Source organism: Notolepis coatsorum, assembly GCF_963971535.1.
Source record: "Notolepis coatsorum genome assembly, chromosome: 20".
NCBI lineage: Eukaryota > Metazoa > Chordata > Actinopteri > Aulopiformes > Paralepididae > Notolepis > Notolepis coatsorum.
In genome coordinates this window covers 30,204,755-30,230,651 of record NC_140184.1, presented here as the reverse complement: position 1 = coordinate 30,230,651, position 25,897 = coordinate 30,204,755, and the positions used below count along the sequence as shown (strand labels likewise).

The 25,897-nt window shown below is 44.7% G+C and overlaps 1 protein-coding gene across 1 annotated transcript; it reads left to right on the top strand.

Annotated features, from left to right (window-relative positions):
* The first annotated feature begins 20,765 nt into the window (after window positions 1-20,765).
* Window positions 20,766-24,666, top strand: mibp2 (muscle-specific beta 1 integrin binding protein 2). Its single transcript, XM_084337287.1, has 8 exons — window positions 20,766-21,029; window positions 21,451-21,541; window positions 22,093-22,141; window positions 22,284-22,473; window positions 22,625-22,696; window positions 22,915-23,021; window positions 23,169-23,263; window positions 23,362-24,666. The coding sequence occupies exons 1-7, from the start codon at window positions 21,004-21,006 to the stop codon at window positions 23,252-23,254; spliced, it is 621 nt and encodes a 206-aa protein (XP_084193413.1). The 5' UTR covers window positions 20,766-21,003; the 3' UTR covers window positions 23,255-23,263; window positions 23,362-24,666.
* Window positions 24,667-25,897: the final 1,231 nt, after the last annotated feature.

Genomic DNA, 25,897 nt, shown 5'->3' with positions numbered 1-25,897 from the left:
CCTGAGAAAGACGTTTGTCTTGTTTCCATCAGGGTCCCCCATTTTCAATTCATATAGACATATATGACATACATGACATACAGATAGTCAGTACTGCTACATCTATACATTTATGACATACCAGATTTGCAAATACAGTACTGTTTGTGATACAGAAGGAGTCAAGAAAAGGGAGTATATACATTTGACGTAGAAACTGTACATTGGAGGTTGGGTGGGGGGGGTTGGGTACATTGGGATATTGACAACCATACTGGGTAATTTACATTGGAGGTGGTTGGGGGGGGGGGGGGGGGGGCGGGGGGCATACTGTATAAACAAGTAACACTGTACATTGAGGGGGGGGGGGAGGAGACACTGTACAAACAAACACAATTGTACATTGAACTATTGACAAAACCATACTAGGTAAATGACTGTACATTGGAGGGGGTTGGAATGATTGGGTTAGGATATTTACAGGGGCCAGTGTTGAATTGCAGTCTCCCGTAGGTGTCCCTTGAGAGAGGTTTTGAAAGTGGGTAGTGATCCACATTCCTTTACAGCTTTGGGTAGGGCGTTCCACATTGATGTGGCATAATTGCGAAACGTGTTTAGTCCCTTATTTGAGCCGAATCTGGGTTTGACATGATTTGTGGAGCTCCCTCTGGTGTTGTGATCGTGGTATTCACTGACCTTTGGGAAGTATTTTGACATGTACATGGGTACCTTGGTCGTGTCGTGTATCTTGTAGACCAGGCCCATTGCAAGTTGCATATGCAAACATACAATACATGACTACATATAACCGCACAATACCTAAAATAAATGAAAAATAAAGTAGACAAAAAAAAGAAAAAAGAAAAAAGAAAAGAAAAAAGAAAAAAAAGTAATAATAATAAAAGAAAATTTAAATCTTTGATCAAAAATATATACGGGTAGGAGAAAATGCTCACTGAGCTCATTCACCACCTTATTGAGATCATGTGTACAAAAAATCTAAGCAAATGAATAAAGGGAAGATGATTAAACAGAAGGATTTGTAGATACAGTAATTAATGATAATCGATTTTAATTATAAATTCATATTTGACCTTGAACTTGACCTTGACCTTATTATGGCCAAATCATACATCTATGGATAGGGAAAATGCTCCTCTTTCCAATGGCAGGGTTGAATCTGGATTTAGTCATTTCCTTGCGGTTTTTACGATAATTAGCATTTTCTGATAAATTCGTATTTCCGATAAATCGTATAAAACATCGGTAAAATGAAAATATACACTTTAACTACTGTTTTTGATAGGGTTATGGTCTTTACTCTTTGCTACAATTTTTTTTTAATTTAAAAACATTAACCTCTTAACATCCAATGGCCCACATGTGGACGATTCTTTGCCGACCTCTAGTGGCTCGGGTGTGCATTTCTTTTAATACAATATATAGATATAATTAAAGCCCTATTTGTTGCCTGTCGATTCCCCTTTCAGGTGACAAAATCCGTTCAGCGGTTCTCGAGTTACATGCCGATATGTGAGGCGTGCCCCAAAGTACGCAAAAGTACACATTACCACCCCCGACTCCCAGAGCTCTAGTTCCGTCAATCATTTGGCGATCTCGAAATTCTTTGCACAGGGTTGCAGCCAATGAGTGTGGCTTTCCAATGATACCCCATGATATGATAATTGGGGATCTAATACGGTCTCTATTGATCGATTTATGATAAAGAAAAGCAGGGGGTCCTATAGGGGGACCTTAAGGCTTAACAGGTCGACGTGTCAAAGGCTGCACTGAGATCAAGCAATAAGAGCACAGAAGTTTGGTTTGAGTTGAGAGAGAGCAGTAAGTCATTTGTGACTTTGGTAACCGCCGTTTCGGTGGAGTGTAAGGCTCTAAAGCCAGATTGAAAAGATTCATTAAGATTATTGTTTGATAGATGGTCAGTAAGTTGCGTTGCAACAATCCGTTCTAATATTTTGGATAGGAACGGAAGATTTGAGATGGGTCTGTAGTTTTTCAAGATTAGAGGGTCGAGGTTCGGTTTTTTAAGTAGTGGTTTAATGACGGCTGATTTAAAGGCCAAGGGCACCACGCCAGTAGACAAAGCGGTGTTGAAGATATTGAGTAGGGCAGGGCCTAGAGTTGGGAAGAGTTTTTTGATAAGAGTTGCTGGAAGAGGGTCAAACAAAACAAGGAACTACAACTATGGCAACAAGACAGGGAAAAAATACAAGACACTGGGGCAAGACAAGAATACTACAAAGACTAATACTAAACACAGAACATAATACAAGAAAATTCTTTGACTTGCTGGGGCGCCGGACTCGGGGTCCTCGAGGGTTGGGGATCGTGGCTGCTGTGTATGGTGATGGAGGGGGCTTGGGATGATCACTGTACAGTCTGTCTCAATTCGTGTCTTGTCATGTTGTGTTAAGTTATTGTCCTGGGATGTCTTTTTGTATTATATTATTATTATTATTGTATTGTGATATGTTTTGTTTCATGTTGGAAAAAATAAAATAAAAAGATTTGATCAAAAGAAATATATATATATTCTAAACCCTAAACTCATAGGGGAACATGAATGGGAGGGACAGATAGAGCAGAGGAGAGAGAGAGAGAGAGAGAGAGAGAGAGAGAGAGAGAGAGAGAGAGAGAGAGAGAGAGTGTGCAGAGGAGAGAGGGAGAGCAGACAGAGAACAGAGAGAACACAGAGAGGCAGAATGAGTGGGGAATAAATGTCCATGGCAGAGGTGGGGGGAACAGAGCAAGAGGAAGTCCAAGGCCTGGGAGAAAAGGCAGTCCATTGCCAGGCAAGAAGGGAAGATTGTTCAGAATTATTACATAAATGTTGTTATTTATAAGCTGAAGGTCACATGTGGGGAAAATTATTGCCATTCTGGAATTACTGTTAACCAGAGAATAAAGTGGGTATTAAAAAAGACAAGGGCCCTAATGACTGCAGCAGTTATAGGCCCCTGAGTCTTCTCGGGCCGATCTTAAAATGTTTTCCAAAATACTAGTCCGTCGTCTGCAGAAGTATATGACGGTGCTGGTACACTGTGATCAGACTGGATTTATTCAGGGTCGACTAGCCGCAGATAATCTTAGGAGACTGTTACATGTAATTGACAACAGTAAGAGCAATGCAACTCCGGCCATGGTTCTGTCTTTGGATGCCATGAAGGCATTCGATAGACTGGAATGGTCATATCTTTGGACGGTACTGGAGGCCATGGGACTTGGAAATTAATTTATACACATGATCAAGGTTCTCTATGCCTCACCGTCAGCAATGATAATGACAGGCAAACTATGCTCCACACTCTTCCCGTTGTCTAGATCTTCCAGACAGGGTTGTCCTCTGAGCCCCGGACTATTGGCCCAATTCATTAGACAATCAGAAGAAATCTCCCCTATAATAATCAATAAGACACCACACAAAATTGCTCTATATGCGGATGACATATTCATTTTCATGGAAGACCCCTCCCAATCGGCCCCAAAGTTACTTAATATAATCAATGACTTCGGCAAATGATCGGGCTTCAAGATTAATTGGCCCAAATCAGCTTGTCTACCTCTTAACTCATTCAGCGCCAAACACGAGATTTCTCGTGTTTCAAATCCAAGCGTTGAGCTAGGCACTCGCGCGGGCCTTGTGAGTGTGGATTGGACCTGCAATGACGATTTAATCCCGCCATGTGGCAGTATCGCCTACCTTATGCACATGCATGGGCCAGCTTAGTGTGGGTGGCCCCACAGCCCCCAAACAACTAGGGACTCTACTAGTAGGTTGCGAGCAGCTGTGAGTAGGACACGTTCGACAATGGCAATCGCCTAGAGAGAACTATTGGATATTATGAAAAAGACTAAATGGATTATATGGATGATGATTATGGACGATAAGGTGCGTTTCCACCAGACTATGTTGGACTATGTTGGACTCAACACTTCTGGTAAATCATAAAAATACTATAGTCAAACCGGCCGATGAGGAAACCTATTCGGCTCTGTCTATAGTCTGGCCCGAGCAGACTATAGTATAGATGAAGAAGACAACGGATGAGGGCCATGTATGTATTGATCCTGTTCTGATTCAAGACACTCAGACTCAAAGCGAGAGTTGAGTACCTTCTAAAACAAAGGTAACGTCTATTTTACGTCTACTTTACTGAACCCCATCCTAAAACATGCGTTTGTATGATCGCAGCGTCGGAACCCCCCCCCCATCCCCCGATGCCTTTGTGAAGTAACATAATTTTTATGGTAGTGTTAATGTCTATTTTACCGAACCCCAATCCTAAAACATGCGTTTGTATGAGCGCAGCGTCGGAAAACTACCCCCCCCCCCGGCTTTGTGAAGAAACAAGGTCATATGTTTACCTTTGACATGGCAATAATATAGGTTTCAGGCGAGCAACAGCAAGATTTGTGCATACGCTGCGCAGAACACACTATATCTCACAATCTAGAAAACCAGCCTGGATTATTGTGAAACGGGGCGATGTTTAGCGTGGCTCAAATGAGCCATACTATTGTCTCCATAGCTATAATATAGAATATATGATGGGTCCACAAACATCGTGAAAATGGTCAATAACGCTGGCGCCAGGGAGTAAAAATGGGAAAACAGTGTGGCAGTCAATGAGTTAATGAGTTGGCCAAAGCGGTGCAACTATCGGCTGACATCCCCATAGTTGAACATTTTAAGTACTTGGGCATAGAGATCTTTCCCACACTGAATCAGACAACTAAATTTTACTTCACAGGTACATTAAATAAAATACATCACAACCTAGATAGATGGTCGAGCCTTCCTAATTCGTTACAGGCCCAAGCATCCATAATTAAATTGAACATACTACCTGGGATACATTTTGTCAGCTCAATGCTTCCCGTTCCTCCTCTAATAGACCACTGGCATAAGACTCAAACTATGATATCCAAATTAATTTGGAATAATAAATACCCAAGAATCAAAAGAACTACCACTCCATTTCTAGAGATATGCGTGATATTGTGAACAAATACTGGTACATTTTAAAGTCAGATCCTAAGATCGGAGGTGTGTTCCAGGAACCACCCAAATACTTCTACAAAAGGCAACCTAACTTAAGGGACCAGTTAGTTAAAACAGATTTTCCCAAAAAAATTACCCATTTTATGGCTAATATTCCAAATGGCAATTTTCCATGTTTGTCTTGTACCCAATGGCATGATTAAAGAGACATTTTATTTACAACCAAGTACAGGTAGGAGTATCGCTGTTAGAGGCCGGATTACCTGTAATTCTGATTTTGTTGTTTACTTGCTTAAATGTCCTTGCAACCTTTACTATGTTGGAAAAACAAGAAGACGTTTTAAAAATCGAATTTCAGAGCACAAATGTTCTATAAGAAGAAATTACGAGAAGTCTTCAGTTGCAAGGCACTTTAATAAGTTAGGACATGATATTTCTGGCTTAAAATACATAGGTATAGAGCAGGTCTTGAGACCACCAAGAGGCGGCGACAGAGACAGGCTCTTGCTACAAAGGGAATGCTTTTATATTCATTTTCTGGATTGTCTAGACTAAAGCCTAGAGGCCTCAATGAGGAAAATGTTTTGACCTGTTTCATTTGATTATTTCATTTCATTCGATTTACTATTTTCATTTATCATTCTTTATATTTATAATTGAAAGATGGCTTATATGGGTCATGAGTGTTTTTGTTTTTGTTTAGAGTTTAAGATGTAGGCCTACTCTGTATAAAAAAATATATATAACTATATATAGATATATCTCTTTGTGATTTACTGTTTCTTTTTGATTTACACACTTCTTTTTGATTTACATAATTCTGAAAAGGTTATGCTTGTAAGTGGTATTTTGTACTTTTTTGCAGATCTCTTGTGGGAATGTGTTGTCACTTCCTATGTTGTCACTTCCTGTTTGACTTGTATATACTAGGGTCACTTACCCTTCATGCTTCATGCAAGCCATTCTGAAGAAGGTGTGTTCACACCGAAACGTCATGATTACAGGCTGCCAATACATTTTGAAAAACCTGGAGTGCGTGCCTGGACATTGTTTCCCTATTTTTATATATGATATCAGAGGTTACAGCACCCAGTGTCAAGTCTAGTGAGGTGAGCGCGTTCTACAACTTTTTTCACTTATAGCTCAAATGTTGCAATATATTCTTTTCAATCTATACAGCTCGCGTGGGAAGTCTCTCTGGGGATTTCCGTCTCCTCCCTGTGGCGAGGGTGGCGGGATGTAAAAATGTAAACAATTTTTACCCTCAGCTGCGTCACGTGGGATTCATGTCAGTCTATGTTTCTTTCTTTTTTAAATAAAAAGAGGAAGGAACATGAAGCACAACGGCTCTGTGTCGTTCTCCCAGGCGACTTGGAGGAACAATGTCTGGTGTCTTGTTAGACTATCCATTGATGTGTTTGGGTCTCGACGCGTATATAGTGCTGGCTCGGGGTGTTTCTGTTAAGAATCACGCAGGGGGCTAAGTGCACCTTGGTTGCTCGTTATTAAAACAGCGTTTTTATAGGGCAACTGGGATGGAGTTTTGTCTCTTCCGAGCGCCAGTTTACTAGGTTGTCTCGATTAATTCTCGTTCATATCTGGGGGATGATAACGGAATAGATCAGAACATAGGTAGAGGGGTCTCACGCCCTTGGGGTGGGCCACTGAGCACGGTACAAATGGGACCATCTGGGTGGCGCCCTCTTTTCATGTTTTTAGATCGACACGCATACCTACCCCCTCTTCTGGAGTGGGCATGTCGGCGTGGTTAGGGCACGGGACTGGTTCTGGTCGCGCTGGTCCAGGTCAGTTAACCCGTTGTCTGCCGGGGATGCAGATCTGCTGTTCTGGTACCCTGAGGGACTTGTGCTTTTTTCGGGGGGAAAAATGCCGGTTCGGCCCGGGTGTCACAGGGTGTCACAGGCGTTATGGAGACCCTTTGTTGGGTACACGTTGTACCTGGCCCTATCCTAAGGGACTGGTTCTCCTTTCTTTCGCTCCTCTCTCACGCATGGCGAAGAGGGGGCTGTTGGGGTAGTCTTCTGGACCTCCTCTGGTAACCCTGTGTGCTTCCCGAGCCGCCGGGCCCGGTCCGAAGTAATGTTTCGTTGAAATTGTAGGCCTGAGATAACCCTTTTTGAAAACTGAAACACTTGTACTGCGGTATAGCTAGTGTATACCCGCAGGTGTGTTTTGGAGTTTTTTCTTGAGGGGTTATAGGAACAACCACCGTCTGTGTACCGAGAGGGTGGTTGATTCCCTGGTGTGTTGGAGCAGAGTCAACTCCCGGGTTACCCGGTTGAGTGTGCCCCTGCACGTTCATGACGTCTGCCAATCGTGTCAGCCTTCTCTGCCTCGACCCCTCTGGGTGGGTTTTTTTTTATGGAGGCTTTGTCATGGTGCTCAACAACGCCAGCATACGCCCCTTCCGCCGGGGGGGCTGTTTTCAGTTGACCCCTTTGGCGCCTGTCTCGTCCGCAGTGCTCCAGGCTCAGGTCTACAGCCTGCTGCCTGGTTTCCCCGGTGCGCTGCCTGCTTCCGTTGGTTAACCTTTTTTGAGTGCTTTACGGCCATGCTGACTGCCTGTTTTGCAGGGTCAGTGTGCCAGGCGGTGTACTATTGGGGGGTAAGGGCCCGCTCTTGGAGGAAAATGCGCGCAACGACCAGGAAGGGAGGGAAGGGAATTGGCATAATGACTAAATTGGGATGGGAGAAAAATACAGAAAAAGGGGGAGAAAAAGTAGATAAAAGAAATAAACGGATTAATTTCTCCAAAACTGTGAAATAAAATGTGTGAAGGTGCTAATGTTCATGAATTAGATGCCATTTCCTGGATGCATTTATTCCTTTTGCATTTATTCCAACAAACTGGTTGAGATATTTTCATTATATTCTCTGAATCAGACACACCCTCTTCCTCTTCTTCTTCTCTTTAATTCTCTAAAACAAGGATTTTGAAGATATATTTTCGTTTGAACTTTCCAAAATGTAAAATGCTTTCAGGCCATGTGACACATTTGTACTTATTTTATTGCAGCTACATATTATGATCACAAAAATTAAATACACAAATTATCCAATGGCCTATATAGTATTTTCTGTCAACTGCTGCCTGAGAGTAGTGTCTGTGTTTTAAAAACCTGCCAGCAGGTGACAGTAGAAGTTAGATGTTCATGTTCCGGTTTCAGACAAATGGATTTAATTAGAACAAAATGTACAGTACTTGTGCCTACTGAACTACATTCGTGTTTTACTACACCACAGACACAAATTAATTGTGTGGATATTAACTGAGTGTTTAAACAGCCTCAGATTGACATACTTTAGTTGAAACTCAAAAATGAGTTGAAAGCTGCACACGAATCTGGTATTATATAATACTATATATTATATAATATGATATATATGATACTATTTATGGTTATATATATATATATATATATATATATATATATCCTGAATATTGGTATAGATTGCACCACATTTGCGTTCTAGCTTTGCTGTGAACAAATCCTGCATTAGCAAATCCTGCATTAGACACTGATGAAATAAGAAACTGGAACACGGTGTACTATCGAATCCCAATTGTCCTCAGGTCCTCACAATATCTGGCAATGTTACTGTAACTATTTATTGTAGGGCAAATATAACTGAGAGGGCATTCATACCCTCAACTCGCACCTTGTTGGCACATGTCCAGTTAATTAGATTGTTATATTGTTTACACTGCCTTTTTATTCTATTTTTACTTCTCCACTGTAGTACACTTCTGTGACCTGTACGATGTCTTCTACTACCTGTACCTGTACCCCCCCCCCTCCCCATGCTACTATGATGCCTGAATTTCCCTCAATAAAGGAATATCTTATCTTATCTTATCTTAATGACGAGGCATGAATGTTTGATTGATTGATTTATTGAAAACTTTATTAACAGATTGCAGAATGGGTACAATACAGTACGGCTCAATACAAAACAACTGCTAAGAGGATGCATGTGGACCCAATTGCAGGCAGTAGACAGGAGGCAGTTGTAGTACTTTTCAACAAGTTCAATAGGTGTTTGAGTTCCCCTAAACAAATGTTTTGCTGAAAAGAAACCACACTGCATTCCAGAAGCCTCTATACCCCTCTGTTTCAGTCCTGTTCTCAACAGGCTGTTTTTTGTGTCTGTAACAAGCGAGCCACCTTCATCGTACAAATATGATCATTATTGTACATCTAGAAATGCTGTACGAGCCTGTATCGTCAAACGAAATTCAGATCAAACTGTCAAACTAGGCGTTGCAGATCAAATTTGACTCAAGATCCAGCAAGATCATATCAAACTTAAAGCTAAAAATGTTGTCAGAAACTAATTATACGTTCAACTTTAGGTAGGAAAGAGAAAACACTTGTTTTCCACATGCACACATGAGTCAAGGATCACGCACTGCAATGAGCTTTTTTGTGTGACATCACATAAAGACAGAAGTCCAAATGATTCACTTAAAAACACAGTTTCTGAATATGGGCTGGGTGCAAAATCTGACTGGGTTATCTTGGCAGACAGACAGAAAACAGAACTACTGAATAAGTAGCATCTAGAGACTAACAGACTACAGAAAACAGACTGGCGTACGAGCATTGACTGACTGGGGGAATGGAACATAAATATACAAGGTGAAGGGGGTGAGGACTAATGGACAGCTGGGGGTGATCACAAATGATGAACAGTTGGTGTGGGACTGGGAGACAGAAATGCATGTGGGAGACACATAAGGACACCTGCAGGACCTGGGTGGAAACACAAGGAGAGGGAGACAATAGGGAGAGACAACAGGGAGAGGGAGAGACAAGAAGGAGAGACAATAGGGAGAGGGAGAGACAACAGGGAGAGGGAGAGACTATATGGAGAGGGAGAGACAATAGAGAGAGACAATAGGGAGAGGGAGAGATAACAGGGAGCGGGAGAGATAACAGGGAGAGACAATAGGGAGAGGGAGAGACAATAGGGAGAGGGGGAGACAACAGGGAGAGACAATAGGGAGAGGGGGAGACAACAGGGAGAGGAAGAGACAACAGGGAGAGGGAGAGACAATAGGGAGAGAGAGACAACAGGGAGAGGGAGAGACAATAGGGAGAGGGAGAGACAACAGGGAGAAACAATAGGGAGAGGGAGAGGCAATATGGAGAGGGAGAGACAACAGGGAGAGGGAGAGACAATAGGGAGATGGAGAGACAATAGGGAGAGACAATAGGGAGAGACAACAGGGAGAGGGAGAGACAATAGGGAGAGGGAGAGACAACAGGGAGAGGGAGAGACAATAGGGAGAGGGGGAGACAACAGGGAGAGACAATAGGGAGAGGGGGAGACAACATGAAGATGGAGAGACAATATGGAGAGGGAGAGACAATAGGGAGAGAGACAACAGGGAGAGGGAGAGACAATAGGGAGAGGGAGAGACAACAGGGAGAGACAATAGGGAGAGGGAGAGACAACAGGGAGAGGGAGAGACAATAGGGAGATGGAGAGACAATAGGGAGAGGGAGAGACAATAGGGGGAGGGAGAGACGACAGGGAGAGACAACAGGGAGAGGGAGAGGCAACAGGGAGAGGGAGAGACAATAGGGAGAGGGGGAGACAATAGGTAGAGGGAGAGACAATAGGGAGAGGGAGAGACAACAGGGAGAGGGGGAGACAATAGGGAGAGGGGGAGACAATAGGTAGAGGGAGAGACAATAGGGAGAGGGAGAGACAACAGGGAGAGGGAGAGACAATAGGGAGAGACACTAGGGAGAGGGAGAGGCAATAGGGAGAGACAATAGGGAGAGGGAGAGACAGGGTTAAAACTGGACCGGACGTCACAGCTGTGACAGTTACGCTACAACTAACATACTGGTAACAATACAAGATGTGCTGTGCAACAGATTCTCCATGTGTCTTGTATGTGTAATAGTCACACTGCATACCAGCTTGGACAGAAACAAAAGTAACAAGTAGGACCACAGTGTTTTGGCTGGCCTAGTTTTCTACAGAGAACCGCAGTCAACCACATAACACCTAGCTGAAAACACAGACTCCTTATGATTGTGCTCTATTACAGAGGCAATGACAGGTGCATGTGGGTTCCTTCAATGTAGGTACTGTACACAGTGTTGCTTAGGACATATTCGACATATACCTAGAGTCTCTATGCAATTGTTCTGGGCCTGTGTGATAGCAGTTTGATGCTCTACACCTCAACCTCACAACACAGGATTGTGTAGCTAGGGAGCCACTGAAACCAAATGTTTTGTTGCCAACCCAAAGCAGAAAATCTGAAAAGAATGACAGTAGGCTTGGAAATTGATGGGCACATGAATTTAGGACAGTCATTAACTTAAGGTTATGTATATAACCAAGTTCTATGAGTTATGGTGACGCTCAGCATCATCTTGCACTGTACTTCACTTCATGCACGTGCACTGAATAAAAAATTCCACCATGTACCTTTACATCCCAACATTCGTCTGGCCACACCCCCATCTGCTTATTTATTCTGCCATTTGCTTGTGGTCACCTACTCGCCTCCTTCCCAAACTTTCACCACAAGGCGAGATCAAGGGCCGCAGCGGCGTCTGATGCTGAGCGTCACCATAACTCATAGAACTTGGTTATATACATAACCTTACGTTCTATTTCGTTATGGCTTTCGCTCAGCATCATCTTGCACAAGGGAGGCTGAGCGGGAGCCATAGCCCGACAAATGTACCCCGCTGAGGCCCCCCACAACCATCAGACCGGGGAGGACCGAGCCCCCCGACCCTCCCTAATGGCGGATACCCCCCCTAGTGGAGGCTTACGGGAGGGAGACGGATTTGACCGTGCGAAGAGGAACTCAAGCAACCCAATGCACAGGGTGAGCAGACCGTGGCTTGACCCCACGACTACACACACGCACAACCCGCATGCCACCAGGGAACGAACGGAAGGAACAACCTCGTTACTGCCCCCAAAATCACGGGGTCAAGAGCAAACCCAACCCCGTGGCAAGGCTGTAGCAGCGGAGCGCGAAGGAAGACCCAGACACACCGAAGGGACTGGATCCCCCGGAAAAAGGGGGCGCGGAGAGGTCAATGACGCCAGGCATCAAGACCCCACCAGGCGGTCACTTAGTGACACCGCCCCCCACATCGCCAGCGTATTCGGATAAGGCCCCTCCAAGAGCGGGCCCTTTCCCCCCAATAGCACACCGCCTGGCACACTGACCCTGCAGAACAGGCAGTCAGCATGGCCGTAAGCACTCAAAAAAGGTTAACCAACGGAAGCAGGCAGCGCACCGGGGAAACCAGGCAGCAGGCTGTAACCTGAGCCTGGAGCACTGCGGACGAGACAGGCGCCAAAGGAGTCAGCTGAAAACAGCCCCCCCGGCGGAAGGGGCGTATGTTGGCGTTGTTGATCACCATGACAAAGCCTCCATTAAAAAAAAAACACCCAGAGGGGTCGAGGCAGAGAAGGCTGACATGATTGGTAGACGTCATGAACGTGCAGGGGCACACTCAACCGGGCAACCCGGGAGTTGACACTGCCCCAACATACCAGGGAATCAACTACCCTCTCGGTACAGACGGTGGTTGTTCCTATAACGCCTCAAGAAAAAACTCCAAAACACACCTGCGGGTATACACCAGCTATACCGCAGTACAAGCGTTTCAGTTTTCAAAAAAGGGTTATCCCAGGCCTACGGTATCAACGAAACTTTACTTCGGACCGGGCCCGGCGGCTCGGGAAGCACACAGGGTTACCAGAGGAGGTCCAGAAGACCACCCCAACAGCCCCCTCTTCGCCATGCGTGAGAGAGGAGCGAAGAAAGGAGAACCAGCCCCTTATGATAGTGCCAGGTACAAAAGAGTACCCAACAAGGGTCTCCATAACGCCTAACCCTGTGACACCCGGGCCGACCCGGCATTTTTCCCCCTGAAAAAAGCCCAAGTCCCTCAGGGTACCAGAACAGCAGATCTGCATCCCCGGCGGACAACGGTTTAACTGACCTGGACCAGCGTGACCAGAACCAGTCCCGTGCCCTAACCACGCCGACATGCCTACTCCAGGAGAAGGGGCAGATATGCGTGTTGATCTAAAACATGAAAAGAGGGCGCCACCCAGATGGGCCGGTTTGAACCGTGCTCGGTGGCCCACCCCAAGGGCGTGAGACCCCTCTACCTATGTTCTGATCTATTCCATTAACATCCCCCAGATATGAACGAGAATCCGTCGAGACCCAGTAACAGGCTCTCGGAAGAGGAAAAAACCCCCATCCCAGTTGCTTTATAAAAACGCTGTTTCAATAACAAGCAACCAAGGAGTACTAGCCACCCGCATGATTCTTATCAGAAACACCCCGAGCTAGCACTATGCATGCGTCGGGACACAAAACACATCAATGAACAGTCTAACCAGACCCCACATTGATCCCTCAAGGCGCCTGGGAGAACGACAAGAAGGGTGTGGTGCTTCATATACTCCACACTCTTTTATTAAAAAAGAAAGAAACACCGACTGACATGAATCCCACTTGACACAGCCGAGGATAAAAACGGTTTACATTTTTATATCCCGTCATCCCTACCACAGAGGATAGACGGAACTCCCCAGAGAGACTTCCCACGTGAGCCATAGATTGAAAAAGCCATGGTAATCTTGAGTCATGTGACCAACCGACTCAAGTTACGCATATATCGAGCGTAGTGGAACCGTAATTCCTACGCTCTATCCCGACACTTTGACAATAACAGACCTTACATACGGGTCTAACTCACGGAAGCCATCGTCAAATAGCAACGTGCGTAGTGACATGTGCTATGGCGGGGGGAAACCCAAGACTCAACGCCTGTTAATAGGTGCAGAGTCTGGGAAACCCTTCCCCCCCCCCCCCCTCCCTGCCAAGCCGCCTAACAGCTTGGACCTGACTGGACTAACAAGAGAGGAAATAAACCCCCTGACCAATCAGAAGAGGGAAGGAGGGGTTTATCCGGTACCCCCTCACAAGCCCAACCCTTGCATACAACAACAACTTAGCCATATGATACCTTTAGTAGCAATGCTAATGAATAGCGCAAGCTAATACAATGCACCCTAACCACAGACAATCTGTGAACAGGGTTTATAACAAGACCAAGTTGCGTGTGTGTGTGAATCCTACACACGCATCCATGTTGTAACACAGAAAAAACACTGATAGAGAGAGAGAACAGCTGAGCCGTGGTACGTTTTCATACGAGCATTACTGCAAACCCAACACAACAGTGTTGTAGCTCAATATCACTGTGTAAGCAATAGAACACACAACTAGCCTCTACCTTTATGTGGAGATTCAGGCCGAGGCAGAAAACCCCCCTTTTTTTTATTTTATTTTTTTATTATCTTTCTTCCCCTCCTTTTTTCCCGATTTTTCTCCCATCCCACCCTTCCTGGTTGTTGCGTACTTTCCCCTACTGTTGGTCCGGGAGACCGGAGACTGTCACATGCTTTCCTCCGACGCATGTGCAGCCTGCCGGCAGGCCAACCTGGCCGCGCAGGTTCTCACCGGGGAGAGTGTAGCGTGTGGGAGGCCACACTATCTCTCCTTAGTTCCAACCCTTGCTGAGCAGGCGCCCCGACCAAACTGTAGGGGTCGCTGTCCACAACGCCCAGGACCCACCCTTCAGCTTTCCCACCCTCTGATACAGCCAATTGTATCAGTGTGAGAGGCCAGCCAAGCTGATAGCAACGCCGGGAGCTGGATTCGAACAGGCGAATCCAGTGTGTCCCGGTGTTGGTGACGAACGTAATCTCCGTGCGCCACCTGCCCCCCCCCCCCCCCCCCCCCCTGAAAAAAACCTTTTTCAACCGAGTGTAGGCTGCAGGCCTTGCTTAAGCTCTAACATGAACGTAACCAATCAACCCATACTAGTGAAGATTCACACGTTGCAACCCCATCATATGTTTGGTGAATAAACACACAGTTTGTTAACAAAAAATACAGTCCCCCTTTAGAGGGGACTCTTTATTTTCGAACAAAATCATATTATGGTGGGGCCGGGAAGGGAAACAGAGGGGACCACAGGGGAAAAAGGTCACTGGTCCTAGCGACGCCTGCCACGAGCCGCTCGGGATTTGCCACCCCGTGGAGCACCGGAGGGACGGTAAACGATCGGCGGCTGGTCTCGACGATCCCTACCGTCGCCTCCGGGCGTAGATGGGCCGGCTGTCGTAGCGGAGGCGCCCTCTCTCCTCCTGGCCTTCTTCATCGAAGGTCCAGCAGTGGCGGTGGTGGCAGCAGCGGCCACGGCGGAGGTTGCTCGACGACGTGGCAGCCGTCTGACTCCACCGGTGACATCGGGAGGGGGAAAAAGAGGCTGGAGCACGGATCGCTCCTCCTGCATCTCTCTGCACGTCGAGGTCATCAACTGCAGGGCCGTCCCGAATAGTCCAGCATCGGAGAGGGGTGCCGTCAGAAGTGGAACTCTCTTCTTCTCCGGCACACGAGCCTGCTCCAGCCAAAGGTGGCGCTGGACCAGAGTTGCCAGGGCGCGCACTTTCCCAGCGGCTATAGCCTGCGGCTGAGTCAGATGCAGGATGGCTCCTGCCGACTGGGCGAGCTGGTCATGTTGTACATCACTCAGCTCCATGCCGCCCGTCAATATCCTGGACATGAATCTTGCCAGCTGCGCGATGTTAGACGCGGCAGCTAGAGATTGTGTTCCGGAGATAAATGACTGGTCGCTCCAATATGCCAACCGCCTCGCCGATTTCCCTTGGGGAACCGGCTTCCGTAACGGCTCCCACACCACCTCTGGACAAAGGAGCGCCGCCACACCTTATGTGAATACTGTATACTTCATCAGATCATATACTTAGCATTTTAGCATTAAGTATTTTTAGATTATATATTAGATTTAGATGATTGGATTATTAGATTATATATTGCATATATTTAACATTTAAGCATTTCGTTTTTTAGATTATATATTAGATTAGATTTAGATTATTGGATTATTAGATTATATATTGTAACCATTTATTGTAGGGCAAATATAACTGAGAGGGCATACATACCCTCATCTCGCACCTTGTTGCCCATATAAAATATAAAATAACATATTCCTTTATTGATCCCCTTGGGGACTGTCTTAGACTGGTTCCGGTCCTAAGCAATAGGACCTTCTCTGTCCAACTTGGTGACTTCACTTCCTCTGTGGCCCCCCTCACCTGCGGGGTGCCCCAAGGCTCGATATTGGGTCCCACCCTCTTCCTCTTATATATACTCCCCCTAGGCCAGATCTTGGCAAAACATAACATCTCATTCCATTGCTTCGCCGATGACGTGCAGGTCTACCTCCCCTTAAAACCCACCCAAGGGAAAACATCAATAAAACCACTACTTGACTGCCTGGCAGAAATCAAGTGCTGGATGTCTGAAAACTCCCTGACATTAAACGAAGGGAAAACCGAGGTCATTGTTTTTAATAGTGCCCCCCCGGCCCCCCTCATTGACGCACTTGGTCCCCTGGGTCCAAACCTCTCTACCTCTGTCAGGAACCTCAGGGTCATCTTCGACAGCAATTTTAAATTCGACAAACAGGTCAGCGCCATAGTCAAAAACAGTTTTTACCACCTCAGACTCCTGGCGAAGACAAAGGCATACCTCTCCCAAAGTAACCTAGAGACAGTAATACATGCCTTTGTCACCACTCGCCTCGACTACTGCAATGCCCTCTACACAGGCATCGACAAATCCCTGCTTCGCCGCCTACAACTGGTGCAGAACGCAGCCGCACGCCTCCTCACCAAAACAAAAAAACATGAGCACATCAGCCCAGTTTTGGCCTCGCTCCACTGGCTACCTGTTAGTTTTAGAATAGATTTTAAATTAGCCCTAAATGTTCTTAAATCACTAAATGGCACAGCTCCTCCCTATCTATCCGAGCTCTTGCACCGCCACACCCCCCACCGATCCCTCAGATCAGCTGACCAGCTGCTATTGGTGGTGCTTAGAACTAGGCTCAAGACTAGGGGAGACAGAGCCTTCTCCACCGCAGCGCCTAGATTGTGGAACAGCCTCCCCCTCAGCATACGGGCTGCCCAGACCGCGCAGGCTTTTAAATCACTTTTAAAAACCTACCTGTTCTCCTTGGCCTTCCCCCCCACTTAATCACCACTAGACCCCTGGCCCTTCTATCCTCTTTGTTTTACTGTGTCCTAGCTGTTTTTATTACTTTCATTGCTTTACTGTGTTTTTAATCTTATATCTTGCATCTGTAGCAGGGTGGATTATCCCTGCTTTATGGGAGTGGATGTACACTGCCACCTGGTAGTGGGAACGCAGCAGAGCTGGGTCCGGCTGAGTCCCCGACTGTAGGCCAGGAGTATTGGAGTGGAGGTTTAGCAGAGGGAGTGGATGGGGCCTAGGATTCACTAACCTAGGGGTGGTGCGCTGGTCCTTCTTGCCCTCCAGGGCGATTAGCAGTAGCTCCCCACACACCCACACTTCCCCCAATACTTCCTGTGCCCTCCCACACCCGATGGCAGTAATGATGGATGATATACTTTCTCCCCAAAGCAGTACCCTTCCTGATTGGCGAGTAGAGACCTGTCCCAACGAGGCATAGGCAGGGGTGGGGAAAGGGTTAAACAATAATGAGCATTACCCGGAAAAGAAAGGGTTAGACAGAATGCACATTAACAGACACGCACAAAGTGTTCCCATTTAGCTCTCTTTTACTGAAAGTCTTATTCTTTTGACATGTATTTACACAAGAATCAAAGCTCTTTCCACACTGGGCACCTAGTGCTCTCGCTCTACGGTAATGACTAAAGTTCTTCCCACACTGGGCAAGACACAGTAATAAAATCCGTCCCTTTAAGGATTTAGATACTTGTTCGTTTCCCCGTAGGTGGGGAGAGAGGGGAGGAAGAGGGAGAGGGATACAGGAGCTATTCAATGGGAATTTTATAAAAGAACACACGTTATCACACCACATTCAACCAAAAGACAGTGGGCCCACGTTGAAAACAAAAGTCCTATCTATAGCCAGCTTCACCAAAATAATAAATGTCGGGGCGCCCCTAAACACTGTTACCAGTGTCAGTTCAAAGTACTGCTTCTCTTCGCCCTTAAAGGGCCCACGCCGCACAAAGAGAATGTCTACCGATAAAGTTCCAGCACTCGGAGCGCTCACTGTAACTGGCTTGAGTGTACTTAACCAAGGGCGGGCCTGCTCCCACCACCGAACGTCCGTGTGGTGAGATGGCCGTCGAGAGGTCCCGTGATAGCAGGCGGCGGGGCTGGGTAGACGTTAGGCAGGTGACTGCTGGGGTAACGGCTCGGAGGGGCTGGAGGTGCGTGCAGTGCAGTGACATCCGCTGCTGGGCTGAAGGGGTGGGGCGACACGCGGGCTAAACTGTGGTGCTAGCCTAACTGAAGCTAAGCTGTGGGTCGGGACGACCCCCTGTCATGACGCCTATACATTAGCTAAAACGCAACGTGTGCAATATCTACCACACTCTTCGGCAGTAGCTCGTCTGCTTCTTCGTTCACAATGTCTCTTTAGCATTAACTGAAAGCTAAGCTATTGCATATTCCATTACTAACCCTCCTCGTAACTGGGTTTATATCTCGCGTGCTTGATGTCCGGAGCTCCAGCTCCAAGCGACCTATTCCTTCTCTGGAAAACGATGAAGAGGAAGTTCCGCCGCCGGCGCCGTGCCCTGAGCCCATCCTTCTTCACCTGTGTCCCCCTGCCCAACGTCGCCACCAGCTCCCCCTGGCGGTACCTGTATCATGTCCCACTATTAAGTGTCAATGTTAGGATAGGGAGGATCAAGAGAGGTCAGCAAGTTACACAACGTCATCGCGAACACAGAGAATGCAAGGAATTAACGTTAGACACATTGAATCATTGTTAGACATATTCAGGTGTCTACACATCGTATTATTTTGTTTTTATCAACCTGCCTGTGAAGCACTTTGGTGCCAGCTGCCGCTGCCTGGAAATGTGCTATACAAATCAAATTGACTTGACTTGACTTGACTTGGGGAAATTCAGGCATCATAGCAGCATGGGGAGGGGGGAGGGGAGGTACAGGTAGTAAAAAAAGCACTGTGTAAACAATATAACAAATCAATTAATTAACTCTGGACATGTGCATATGGGCAAGGTGCGAGATGAGGGTATGTATGCCCTCTCAGTTATATTTTCCCTACAATAGTTACAATATATAATCTAATAATCCAATCATCTAAATCGAATCTAATATATAATCTAAACAAAACTAAATGCTAACATGCTAAATATATGCAATATATAATCTAATAATCCAATCATCTAAATCTAATCTAATATATAATCTAAAAATGCTAAATGCTAAAATGCTAAATGCAAAATATATGATCTGATGAAGTATACAGTATTCACATAAGGTGCGGTATGCACATGTCCAGAGTTAATTATATTGATTTGTTATATTGTTTACACTGCTTTTTTACTACCTGTACCTGTACCTCCCCCCTCCCCATGCTGCTATGATGCCTGAATTTCCCCAAGCGGATCAATAAAGGAATATCTTATCTTATCTTTATACCTGGACTAGTGGGTCAAGCATTTAAGTCCCAGGCTCATAAATGGCAGAATGAGACTAGAATGGAAATCTCACTTGTTGCAGCTGGATTGCACAGTTGGCAGCCTCCTCGTCATAGTTGAGGTTCTGAGGGTGTATAAACCCCAGCAAGTGCTATTTTGGTGTAACCACAGGAAACTGTGTCATGAAATGAGTAGAAGATTCTAAACAAAACAAATGTCAACTGTAGGCTATAAGGGGACACACACACACACACTGTAAATGTTATCATTGTCTTTATCGTATATAGATAGCAGTCCTGATGCTAAGGGTATTGTCTCACACAATTTACCAAAGAGTTTTATAGGCCTCTGTGCTAATAATCATGAAGTACCATGGTGTGCTTATTGCATACATAGGGAACCTGGTGTGTAGGCATCTAGAATGAGCCCAGGGCCCCAGGCCCCAGGATAATACATCAACGTACATTCCACATGTGTATGACAACTATGTATGTGTATGTCCCTATGCCATAAATGTCATGTATGTTGTGTATGTCATAAATGTCACTATGAATTGAAAATGGGGGACCCTGATGTAAACAAGACAAACGTCTTTCTCTGGTCTGCATCCCCTTAACAATTGTGTGTATTGAGCCGTACTGTATTGTACCCATTCTGCAATCTGTTAAATAAAGTTTTCATTCATTCATTCATTCATGTTTTGATTGATTGATTGAAAATTGTATTAACAGATTGCAGAATGGGTACAGTATACAGTACAGCTCAATACATACAATTGTTAAGGGGATGCAGACCAGAGAAAGGCTTTCGTCTTGTTTACATCAGGGTCCCCCATTTTCAATTCATCATAACATAATATGACACACACGACATACAGATAGACAGTACTGCTACATCTATACATTTATGACATACCAGATTTGCAATAGGGTAGCATTGTGTACTCTTTGCAGGCTCTGATGCAATTTATACATCCGTGTCTCTCGAGTTAGTGCTGATAAGATTAGGTAAAATAGCAAGTTATTTACAGAAAAAAACAAGTCTTACTTTTGAAAGTAGTCCACTTTTACACACGTGGGCGGGATGTGCGAGCGGGGGCTGCAATAGTACTCAGTGATTGGCTGTCTGGGTTTGTTTCCGCAACCTCGGAGTGTTTATATAGCCAATCGCCGGATACTATTTAGTACATGTGTAGAAGCAGGGCTTTCACTTGGTTCTCTTTTGGTCGAAGACCGCATCGGAGTAACAGCGTCCAGCTTTCACCGCCCTACTCACTCAGTACAATGGAGGACTCAAGTAGTTGACGTTTCCCGTAACCTTCTCTTTTTAAGCTTTCTTCCGTCTGATCACTGTGTTCCCGAGTGAGCTGACCGGTCCTGGTTTATCGACGTTTACGTTCTGACCTTTCACGATCCAAATATGAAGTACATTATCGGCATTGGCGGGTGAGTAAACATGAACGGTTCGCTAGGCCTCAGCCTTCCACGTGGATTGCGGTGCGCCGGTGTGTCTTAAAATTGTCATTTCTTTTTAACTACTAAAGATTATAGTGACCAACAATGTTATGTTTAAGTGACGTACCACGTGTCCATTGATTTATGCTAGACTGAGTTTTAAAATGCAGCATGTATAATGATTATACTATCGACTCGTTGACGTTAAATTAGTGGAGGCGATTCAATGGCAGCACACACTGGTGGAACACAAAAATGGGAACACCGTTTATTGTACTGCCGAGTTTTTGCTGAATTAGCATTTTTGTGTCTGAACAAAAGCATGACTGTTGAGTTGTCATAATGTTGTCCGTTTGTCTGCTCTTGAGGCGTGTTATCATTGACCATATGGCCCATTTTGTGTTCTGTACAGAGTAACCAACGGAGGGAAAACCACCCTCACAAACAAACTCATTAAGAATTTGCCCAACTGCTGTGTGGTACATCAGGATGACTTCTTCAAGGTGAGTACCACTGATTCAGTTGTTTGTACAAATGTACACTTTCATCTTAACACTATAGAAGTTGGTAAAGTTAACACATGCGGTGTAATGTGTGTGTATATATACTTTAATCTATGGCAGAGTTGTATCTATAACAGTATTAATTAGGGGTGTAATGATTTTGATTACGATTATTCAGGCAACGATTCAATGCATCATGAAATCTCTTTTGACCACGATTCGATCAGTTAATAACTCCCAAAAATGTTGAATACACAAATGTGGCTGGGGGAACTGATTCACTCAGCATGAATGGACTATAGGTCAATAAAAACAATACACACAAAAAAAACAATGTTTTTTCTATTATAATCGATTCGAACATATTCAAATCGATGCATCGATTCGAACACAATAGAATCAATGCATTTCGATGCATCGTTACACCCCTAGTGTTAATGTGTAAGGATACATTTTGGTGGTTATAACAATAGCCAAGGAGTGCCTTCCATTAGACGAGAGTCTAGCTCTAGCAGAATGTACCTGGGTACATCTTATTCGTTATGTTTCAGCCCCAAGATCAGATTGAAGTTGGCGAAGATGGCTTTAAGCAGTATGATGGTAAGCCTGGTTCTTTATGGAAGGGTTTGTGTGGCATGGTGGCGCCTTATTTTGCAATCCACATGCTTCATAACTAAGACGCCTGACTTGACCTGGCATCAATGTCCATGTCTCATTGTGCACCCTGCTCCTTCTCTCCTAGTCATTACTGCCCTGGACATGGACGCCATGATGAGTACAATCTACGCATGGCTGGAGAACCCGGTGAAGTTTGAGAAGTCTCACGGAGTCAATAACACCCAGGATACCGAGATTCTCCCGGAGTCCGACCACAAGGAGGAGGAGGAGACTCGCATCCTCATTGTGGAGGGCTTCCTGCTTTACAACTACGGGTGAGTGTGCGCTTTGCTTTTTAACGGTTCTCGCATGAGGATGAGGGGCTCTCAGCATTCCTGAGTCCAGAGATGGATTACCTCGTCCCAACGAGGATGCGCCAGGCCAGTCGACTTGGAAATTGATTTTTGTCTCCTGTTCCTCTTTCAGACCTTTGATCGACGTACTGAACCAACGTTATTTTATTTCCATTCCATACGAAGAATGCAAAAAGAGGAGGTGGTAAGTAACACTGAATGTTGTCTCAATTCTAGAGCTTGTATAGCTTCAGATGGCCGGCTGTGACATTGTCATTAGAATGTTCAGTCCTGTAAAATTCTAGTCTCCCTTGTGAGACGTATACATGAAGGGGTTGAGTGTGCTTGGTGGTTTATGTTCATGGTCTAGACAGCAGACGTCCATATCTTATCTAAACTCTTGTGTGTTGTCGCCCCGGGCAGCTCGAGGAACTACGCCGTGCCAGACCCCCCTGGTCTGTTTAATGGCCATGTCTGGCCCATGTACGTCAAGCACAAGAACATCATGGAGCAGACGGCAGTTGATGTCTGTAAGTGCAGTTTGTCTGTATGTTGTCATTACTGCATTCTGTGAGTAATGTGCATAGTGGAGGTACTTTTGGCCCACATCTCCTTTTGTCCAGAGATTAGTTTCTTCAGAAGGCAAGAGCAGGTGTAAGTCTGCGTTTCTATTACAGTGCAACTTGATGGAACCAAATCCAAGGAACAACTGTACAACTTTGTCTACGGCGACATCCTGAACCTCATCCAGAAGTGTCTGTAATCGACAAAGGTGCATATCCTGTGTCTACCTTGTGTGACATTTTATAATGACTGCATGCCTGTTTGAGATGCTTAATTTTTTTTTTTTTTTTTTTTGTGCCATCCCAGGTCAAATGATCGGCTAAGAGGAGTGTGGCTCTGCCTGCAGGAGGAAGACCGCCTTGCCTTAACCGTTCCTATCTGGCAGCTTAATTATCTGGCTGCTAAGACTTTTTCTACGCGTAAATTATTCTTTACCTGACAGCGTTAAATGCTGGCATGATATATCTACCATATTTATTGCTTTTACCAGCCTGGGGTTGAGAGGATGGCTGCACGTAGCTGCATCAATAAATGATCCTCCTGCCATCTTCTGTTTTGTGGTCTTTGCCCCCCCCCCCCTGTATATGAAGTTGGGTGTTAAACAAAATCTGTCTTTGAATTTGGAACAGTTGGGGAAAGCTTTAGATCACTCCCACCATACTAGATGTGTTTGACACAAACAATCTGCATCCACAGGCTGCTGGAGACTAGAACTAAGGTCTCATTATGGTTTTCCTTTTCATCACTTCCAAGCCAGACGGAAAGTCCCTACTAAGTACAGGGTGCCACCGGCATCATTATGGTAGGTTCTAGATCCTACAGCCTGTAATGCAGTTTTACATTTAAATGTTTAGGTAGTGGTAGGGATGTTTTATAAAAGGCCATCACTATCGCCCCCTGATAACGACCTCAGGCTTTCAGCAGAAACTTCTCCCAAGGAGAAGATACTATTCTCTGAACTTGCCCACAACATATTTCTCATGAAGAATTTAAATGATGCCAGAATATTGACACTGTATTGTAGGAACAGCCACTGTTTAGTACAGTGCTAGAATTTCACTGGGCAACAGCTTTTGAATATATATATATATTTTTTTACAACATGAAATGCATGTTGACATGGTCAAGTGCATTTAGTTAACTGTTAATGACACAATTCCCCATGCAGTTTAGAACGGGATTCATACATGGTAGTGCTTGGATTTGGTATGTTTTTAGAAAACTGAAATCACCCTCGTGTGGCGTGTTCAAAAATTCCAAATTGATCATCCTGTTAAGACATTGGGCATTTTGAACGTATGGTTTAATGTTCATTAAAATGACCGGTACATGGGCTGGGTTTCATGTGGCAGGGTTCAGTGGAAATCCTTGAATTCCCCCTACAAATGAAATGAACTACTGAGGACCTTAACGTTATAACGGTTCATTCCTTTCAAAGTTTTGAACTCTACTTTTTTTTTTGTTAATTGATATACATTTTCTTAAATTTGTCAGAATTATACTTGTTTTGTCTATTGTAAATAGATTGCGCATGAAAAATATCTCATTCTAATGTGTTTTGCCTGTATAAATAAAGCACAAATAAAATAAAAACATTGAATTGTCTATGAACCCTGGTAGAACACCCGTGTAGTCTTGAGCTGGGTGAGGAATTTGGTCTGTACAGCAGTATTAACATGCGTGGTTCAGTCAGTTTACGGAGCCTGAAAGCCGACTAGTCCGCTTCCAGGGTAGCAGTTACAAATGTATATCTATGGTTACAACAATACCACTCCTGCCGGTTTTTACTACTATAGGAGCAGTTACAGCATTCTAACTACTACAGTGAACGTTATCTGTTCTATGCTTTTGTAGCTTTCAGAGCTCACTATCGGTACAGCCCAGATGAAGGAATGTAAATATACATATATAGTGACATTCTTGTTGTTTTGCAGCACATCGGATTTGAATTGGAACTTTTAGCTTTAATTTGAGGTAATTGACTTCCATATCAGGTGAACCATCTAGGAACTGTAGCCCTTTTCATACAGTATCTCATCTTAGAAGACAACTTTGTACAATATCAACACACTTAAAGTAATCATAATTGGTAGTTGTTTGCAAATCCTTTGCAATCAATGAGCACCTGAAGTCTTTCCTGCTTAAAAAGCCGAGACCAATGCCCATAAATACATTAGAATGAGACTTAATGGGGTTTCAGTGTAGGGGAGACTGGTAAATTGAGCCACCCCTTGTTTCTAGGAAACAATTTCATGGAATCTGAAGGTAAGAGCCACATGGCTAACGTGGTTAGACATGCATGTCCAAAAAAACTTTTTCACTCATGAAAGTGAGTTTCACAAGGATTGCGTTTAGACCAACATAGATCATTTAAAATGTGTTTTATACCTCAGTTGGGGTATCTATAAGCTGCAACATGAGGTAGTAAACCTAGCATGAAAGTGCACCATTTTAGCTGTTAGGGCTAATTAATTACATATGGTATCTCTGGGGTAAGTTGAGCCAGTGTTTCTGTTCAGATGTTTGTTATTTTTCAAATTCAGATTTAGCGTTTTCTTTCAGACCACACTTTATGGCATTCTCAGGCCTATGTTGAAATGGTTTCAAATGCAATAATAAAACAAAGCTAGGCTGTATTGTGTTTAATAAATAAAAGTACATTGTACATTTGAAGTAGTGAAATTTCAAATCAAATGTATTTGTAAGGCCCGACAACACACGTTAATGTCCCCATGGGCTGGACACGTCTTCTTTAAACAAGTCAAGAAGAAACATCACAATAAATCAAGAACAAAACAAAAACACCATGAAGTCCAAACATTTTCAAATACATTTTATAAAT

Bases quoted from the DNA above. Each gene is read 5' to 3' on its own strand.
- mibp2 (XM_084337287.1), top strand. From the start codon at position 21,004: ATGAAGTACATTATCGGCATTGGCGG. The intron at 22,474-22,624 runs GTGAGTGTGCGC...TTCCTCTTTCAG, and splicing joins TTCCTGCTTTACAACTACGG to ACCTTTGATCGACGTACTGA. The intron at 23,022-23,168 runs GTAAGTGCAGTT...TTTCTATTACAG, and splicing joins GCAGACGGCAGTTGATGTCT to TGCAACTTGATGGAACCAAA.